Here is a 7,416-nt window from a genome sequence, read left to right on the forward strand (position 1 = left end):
GAAAACAGGATTGCAGCGACAGACGTTATACTAAATTATGTGCATTTGATAAATACATTGGACACAATTCGACTTTAGAGACACACCACATTTATTAACACAGTATCTTAAATATTTGGTCATCTGTGTTTGTATTTCAATCACAGGTTGGACACGGTTGCTCTGCACCCAACTCCCTATTTGTACAACTGGTACGGTCTAGCTGCCTGCCTTCTAGGCGCCAAAGACAGAAAAGTGCTGCTGAGTATTTTACAAGATGTGGTCAAATATTGTCAGTCGACAAAAAGTGGCATACAGATAATCCAGACGTGTTTTATTCTTTCTTTAGATATACAGAACGTCGCTCCGTTTAAATTCCACTGTCAATAATTTACCTGTGGCTGTTTTTTAATGTGTGCAAAGGTTTTCATGAATCGTTTCCTGGACTGCACTCGGTTCCCTGACGGATCAAGAAAACACGTGTCTGACTATAATCACTCATGAAGGTGACCCTATATCACTGCAGATGTCACTGTTACCTCTTCTAATGAATTTAGGCCTTTCACGGTTTATGCTGTGATTGTAAACGCCATATCCTGCTTTCAGAAACCTGGGTATGCAACCTGAATTACTCTAATATAGAAAGCAGGATACAGGTATGCAGTGGTTAAATGTAGCATTATTTGGGACTCGTCAAGTACTGTACTTGAGTATTTCCATTAGTCTCACAACTTTATTTACTTACTTTTAAGATTACAATTCATACCCGTCCTTCCAGTGACAACCATTATATCAAGATTTGGTGACCTTTTTCAACCTTTAGTGTACCTTTAGAATTCTGCTACTTCTAAGCTAGTTATTAAAAATCCTCTCGTATTAGCTGGGAAATGCATCTTCACAAAGCTTTAAAAAGGATGTGTTTTTGTTCTAAGTTGACTTGTTAGAGATCATGGTTCTCACTGTACATGCTGGAATTATATTAATATAGGCCTGCAATACATTACCTTGACTTCTCAGTTAGCCTGTCGAGATATCAACTAAAAACACAACTCAAGAATTATTAATTGACAACACAGAAATTTTAGTGGTGAAAACATTTATTAAACACATATTAACATCCACATTATTGAAAAATAATCAGACAGACTGTAATTTTTAAATAAATTAGGTTTAAATGCCTGACCGTATTTGTGAACAGGCAAGAATCACAATATCAACCTAAGGCATTTATATTGCAGTTTATCGCTGTGCTGTGTTGTTTTATCATAGCAGTTCAGAAGACAGGAAAACAGGAGCCCATGGTTCATGGCTCAGAGGCCTCAAGTCCCACAAACTTAATACCTTTATATTGACTTTTCTGTTTCTGTCTATCTGCTCTGCTGGTTTCAACAACAGCCACACAGAGACCATTACTTTTATTTATTTTTTCAAGTAAGACTACAAGCAGTCGCAGTTCATTTTAAGGCAGTGCAGTTATTGGGCTCAGTTTGAGTTGGTGGTGGACCGGGGACTGCAGGCAGGAGGTAGGAAGGGTGAACACGGATGGCTCAAAGTTTTTGGGGTTGAAGGTCGGATTGAAGTCATTGGCAAAAAAAGAGGCGGACTCTGGGGCGGAGGGTGTGGCGGGTTCAGGTGTGGAGGCATGAGCCGGGGCCATGGAGAGGACCTCTGACTCAAACTGCAGCAGCTGACCCATGAAACTGAAGTTAGGAGAGATGACGGCCCGGCGCTGCTTGATGATGTCGAAGGCCGCATCCAGCCGCAGCTGTTGGGTCCTCATGATGTAGGCCATGCAGATGGTGGGTGAGCGGGAGATGCCTGCTTCGCAGTGGACCAGAACCTTTCCCCCTGATTGCTTGACGTGATCTGGAAGGAGAACAAGAAAGGGACAAGCTCAGGTTAATAATCTGTGGTGAGATGGCATAATTTTCTGTGATCATCAGCAAAATTATGATTCAAACCTTGCATTCATTCAATTCTTTTTTTTTTTTAAATGGTCAATTTCAAAGTAGAATCCATGTTGTTTTGCCAGGTTTTATTTTTAGGTTTGTTTGTGTGTCCGTTATTGATATGTTCAAAGTCAAGCTGTGTGATGAGGTTGAATAAATTACGTTTTAACTCTGCTATCATACTCTTTACTCCCACTCACTAATTAATGCAAACACTTTTCTGCACATCCATCTTATTTCTGTCTCTCTCTCACACTCACACACACGAAACTCAACTTTATCAGTACACCTCATTAGTAGGGACACAGGAATGTTCACTCGTCTTATTACAGTTTCAGCTGGACACGCAGACACTTGTGAGGCTCATCTGAGTCACACACAGTGAAGCTGTACATGAGACTTTCTTTCTCCTACACGGCTGTGTGGGTGCTTCTGCAGAGCTCACCGTGGCACAGAGGTGTGTGTTCTACTTTAGGGCTGCAGCACTCCTACACACGGATCAGTACGCTTTAATGCCCACACAGCAATCTACTTTCTACCATCTGTATAAGTGTCACTCACGACACATTTCAAGATTCTGTTAATTCCTGGAACACCTACACGTCTCCGTTTCTGTCTGCCTGACGCTCTTTTGAAACTCAACCCAACCATAAGGACTTTTGTAATAATAATAGCTCCACGGAGCCACCGCCGATACCTACACCTGCCTCTCTCTATGTATATGCATTGAATAGAAGCATTTGTAACAATAGAAACTGTCTGGTTCTGAGAGCCACTGCTGTGGGGACGATGACTTCTGACAGCATCACTATAAACCACATGAATGAATCATGAGCTTCCCATCTGGAGGGGCGGATTGTGGGGTAAAAGTAGGAAGTGATGGCAACAGTGGGTCAATAATACTCATCTGATTGGTTATTGATTTCTTGGTGATACATTTCATGTCACCAATAACTCACACTACTGCTACATTTTTGGTAGCCCTCTGTGAAAAGAAAAAAACGTTTGGTCTTATTTAAAAATAGACCGGCTGACACAAAGACACCCCAAATGTAGGCTGCATCCCCAAACAATGCACAATACCAACAATAGCAGGCCGCCAGTACTAGACAGCCACCGGCGAGTGGGTGAGCTTTGTCCTTGCCTATGCCTGGTTATAAATAGCCAAGAGTGCGTTATGTACATGTTCTGCTATTATCTAGCACCTCTCTCCTCTCCCACACACTCGCTCCTCCTCAACACATTCACTGCCCCACCGTCCTCAGGTCCTTTAGATTCTCACCTGCGAGCAAACCAACAACTGTGCAGCCGTGTGTGTGTGTGTGTGTGTGTGTGTGTGAGAGCGTCACTCAGCCCCCATCCTCCTCCTCCACGCAGCCATTACTAATCACAGACAGCTCACCCAGTTGTCACACTGACTGGCCACACCCGGCAGAGTAAACCACTGACATTAAGCCTCGGAGGCGATGACGGCATGGGAGTGTTCTTTTTCAAGTTAAGACGTGGGAGGGAGGGAGGGAATGGGTGATGTGAGCAAATCCTGAATGAAAGCAGGGTGGCTGGATATGTTGAGGGGGATTGAAGGCAGGCGATCAGGTTAAACTGATTACCCTGAATAGCCCTCTATTTGTGAATGGTAGCGGCTGTGACAAAAGGGGGTTTATTTGAAGACGCATTTCAAAAATAAACACACCTATGTATAGGAGAGCCCTTAGGGTAATGTTGTTCTATACATATCCAGAAGTTCAAGTTGTTCCAGGAAAAGATCCCATTTTGGTGGCGGTGTATTTATTTCCCTCCATAGCTAGTTTGAGTGTCCTAAATATTTGGAGGATTGAGCCATGTAACTTTTTAGAATCCAGATTCAGACGCCCCACCATAAAAGGAGAGCCATGCAGGTACATTGTTCGTTCCTTACAACTCACCGATAAAATCTATGGCCTCCTGGAAATGGGAGCTGATGTCTGCCATATGGCTGTCCTCCACTGGAATCCACTTGTAGTCGTAGTGGCCCTTGGCCGGCTGCAGGTCCCTACGCGACACATTGAGCAAGGCTGTGATGTGAAGGTCGCTTAGATAGTCCTGTCTGGAGGCGTGGTAGGCACTACCGAGGTAGAGGAAAGGCAGGATCTCTACAGGTTTACCCTGAGGGGGAGAGAGGGAGAGAGAGAGACGTGAGTTCATGCAGATAAGGACTAGAACAGTGTGATTTCACGGCCACCTAGCAAGTCATAACACTGGACCCCAGATCCTGATGCATCTGCCTTAATCCACCCATAATCCACCCTGAGAAAATGCTCCTATAGCCACAACACCTATCAGCTCAGTAAACTGCAGAACAGAACATTATGTTCACTTGCAGACAAAATGCAGAGGGATGCATGCGGCTGAACGATGGATGGACTCCCCCTATTATAATGCATTTAGTTAAATCACCCCACGATACGCCAACAGACACAATAGAGTGTTCTTTGAGGTGGGAAGCAGCCACATGCTTTCTATTTGGGCAGTGGAGGAGATAGAAGAAAGGTCAGAGATGAGAAGAGTGTTTTTCTCGATGGGGGGGGACCGATGTCAGCTGGGCATCATTTAGTTGTCTCAAATATGAAATGGCTGAAGGTCAGAGAATATCACATTATGTTGAGAAAAGGTTTCGATGGGCTGATGCCAAATATAAATCTGTCTGATATCAGCAGGGAGTTGGATGTATTTCTTTCGTTGAAACTGGCAGTAGATGTGTGCGTGAGAGGCATGTACTGCGTTGTAAGGGTGTTTCCATACCTGATCGTAATCTGGTTTGTGGTGAGAAAGCTTTTCGCTGTTGACTCTTTTCTCGGTTTCAGTTCCGCTCTGGTCGATGGTTTTCACCTCAGTGCAAAGTTCAGGGTATTGAGAGTGGAAGTCCTCGTATCCTCCTGAGAGAAGGGGGGAGGGGGGGAAACCATGAGCACACACTGTAATAACGCTTAGAATAAGTCTGCTGCCTCTACCCCAACACACAAACACACCTTGTGAAATGGTTTATGTCTTAGAAGCGGATTATGACCTTTATAACCTGATTATAAGCGCCTAATTAATTACAGGAGCCTGCGGTTGAAAAGGCCGGTAATCCTTTTAGGGCAACATCCTGAGGACGCGGAGGTGACAGACGGAAACGGATGCGTTTTCCACATATTATCACGAGCCCGATGGTTTTATTTAGCTAAGAACACACATAGAAACTCGGGATTCAATTTGTTTTTATCATTGAAAGTCACCGCAACATCACTTCGCCTGCGTTTCTCTCGCACTGACTCATCCGCTCCGTTGACGCACGCAACGGACGTTCATCTCCCCGAGAAGTGAGAGAAGAACGAAGGCTGCTCTCAACACAAACGGACGGATAACGAAGGAAGTCATTCAAATTCAGAAAATATTCTTCTACTTTTAAATGTCAGCCAAGGCATGGGCACATACGACCTGACGTGTTCGAGTAAAACGCACTCTCATAAATAATAATAATAATAATAATAATAATAATAATAATAATAATAATAATAATAATAATAATAATAATAATAATAATAATAATAAAAAAGCTGAAATATGAAATAGTAAAGCTCTAAATCACCTCGCTGGCTGTCTTACAGCTATCCTATTTTTTGAAACAATAACTAAACAAACTATTTATTTATTTATTCACCCTTTCTGGATTCAAGTTTAATTTCACGAAGCGCTCACCTTTCAGGAAACAGATGTTGGCCCCGCTCGCCAGCTGACAGAGGGTGTTTATTACTATTTGTGCTACGCTGTCCTTTTTCAGTTTTTGCCAGTGGGACGTCCGGTCGTCCAGAGCCACGATGGCCGATATGCTCCCCTCCCGAAGCCGAAGCAGGGATCTCTCATCCGGGATGACAAACTGCGGAGGCACGGGCCTCCCGCGGGACCTCCGGACCACCACGGAGTTGAGGTTGACATTGACGGACCCTTTGATATTGGAGTTCGTGAATTCAAGATAAGGTCGGCAATCCACAATAAGGCAGCTCCCGCTCTCCTTCCTGATGATCTTCCTCAGACGCCGGCAGTCTACGCTGGACACTTTCATGGCGACGCCGAGGAGTTGTTGTTGTTATTGCCTAAAGAACTCAGCTGGATTTACTCCTGAACGGCGGATACGGGCGAGCGAGGAGTCCCGTGCGCGTCCGTGTCTACATGTCCTCCAAGGGGATTCCGACCAATCAGTTTTATGTGAATGGAACCTCCGGCGCGTGACGTCGCGAACCATATTTGGACACCGGCGAGAACAAAACAACGCCCACAGCTGATGACTGAGCCTGTGACTCCGCCCCCACCCTGCCCTGGTAAATAAAGAGCTCTTCTGCTGCAGTGTGCTTGATTCAACTATTACTCACTGTTTGTGCTTCAGCAGAACCACTAACGCTGCTTTCATTTGCAGCTTCCAACGCTACAGTGGCAAACAAAACAACGGAAGGACGCTATCAAACATCACAGCCACAGATACAAATGTCTAAAATGTGATGGAGATTCTAGATGAATGATGAAGACGTTACAGGAATATCATATATGAAATACATGGCTGCAACAGCAGCCATATATTTGATTATTGATCAATTATTCTGCTGATTCTCCATTGTGAACAATTATTCATTTGGTTTGCAAGATGACATAAGTCATATAGTATTTTAATGATATGTTAAATGAAAACAGAGAAAAGCTGCATTTTTTTCCCATCAAGAAGCTGGAAACTAGGCAATTTTTTTAAACAATCAATTAATTATAAGAATAGCTTCTGATTAGGCCTATGGGTTAGGCTTGAGTTCTTAATCACTTAATCGACTAATTGTTTTGGCCCTAATAAAAAAAATATTTTGCACTGTACAGTAAATAAAAACACAAACTTAAATTACATACTTATATAAATTTGAAACAGAGCAAATGTTCTAAGACAGAGCCCAATAACAAACATCAGATCTTCCCCACAAAAAACAATCATATTAAGAGTGATAAAATATGAATAAAAATAGCATGTCATATAATATACACTCAATCCCCAAATGTACTTTTTGTGTTTGTTGTTGGGGCTACTTATAAATAATCTTCCATGAGTACTCAGTAATGTGGGGCCTTTCATGCAGAGCTCATTGGCTGGAGGACAAGTAGCTGACAAAAGCTACCTCTCATTTCCGCCCAGTCCCATGTATAGCCCAGTGAACCTGCCTTATGCCCTCAGCATGTAAGCCTAATCCCTCCCGATGAATTAACAGGTTTAAACGTCACCTTGCATGCACTCACATGACACACAGCTCGGGACTGTTTGGGTTCTGTTTGCATGTCTGCGTGTGTTTGTACTCACTGTGAATAATGTCACTTTAGCCCTTAATCCAACTGTAAATGTACTGAATCCTGTAACCCAAAAGAGCAAGCAGAGCGGTATCACTCTTATCATCATAGGTAGATAGATGAATGGATGCCTGTGGCTGAAGATTAG

General features: G+C 43.3%; 1 protein-coding gene across 1 annotated transcript; it reads right to left on the reverse strand.

The window, feature by feature from the left end:
• Positions 1 to 1,058: 1,058 nt before the first annotated feature.
• Positions 1,059 to 6,134, reverse strand: dusp5 (dual specificity phosphatase 5). Its single transcript, XM_084006476.1, has 4 exons — positions 5,649 to 6,134; positions 4,710 to 4,843; positions 3,854 to 4,073; positions 1,059 to 1,845 (listed from the first exon to the last, which is right to left on the reverse strand). Exons 1-4 carry the CDS (start codon positions 6,010 to 6,012, stop codon positions 1,439 to 1,441), a joined length of 1,125 nt encoding a protein of 374 aa, XP_083862602.1. The 5' UTR covers positions 6,013 to 6,134; the 3' UTR covers positions 1,059 to 1,438.
• Positions 6,135 to 7,416: the final 1,282 nt, after the last annotated feature.

This window comes from Eutrigla gurnardus, assembly GCF_963514095.1.
Source record: "Eutrigla gurnardus genome assembly, chromosome: 3".
Classification (NCBI taxonomy): domain Eukaryota; kingdom Metazoa; phylum Chordata; class Actinopteri; order Perciformes; family Triglidae; genus Eutrigla; species Eutrigla gurnardus.

Excerpts from the sequence above, each read along its gene's own strand:
- dusp5 (XM_084006476.1), bottom strand. The coding sequence starts at position 6,012 with ATGAAAGTGTCCAGCGTAGACTGCCGGCGTCTGAGGAAGATCATCAGG. Across the intron at positions 4,844-5,648 it reads CAACATCTGTTTCCTGAAAG|GAGGATACGAGGACTTCCAC; the intron begins GTGAGCGCTTCG and ends CCCTTCTCTCAG. Across the intron at positions 4,074-4,709 it reads ACAAACCAGATTACGATCAG|GGTAAACCTGTAGAGATCCT; the intron begins GTATGGAAACAC and ends TCTCCCCCTCAG.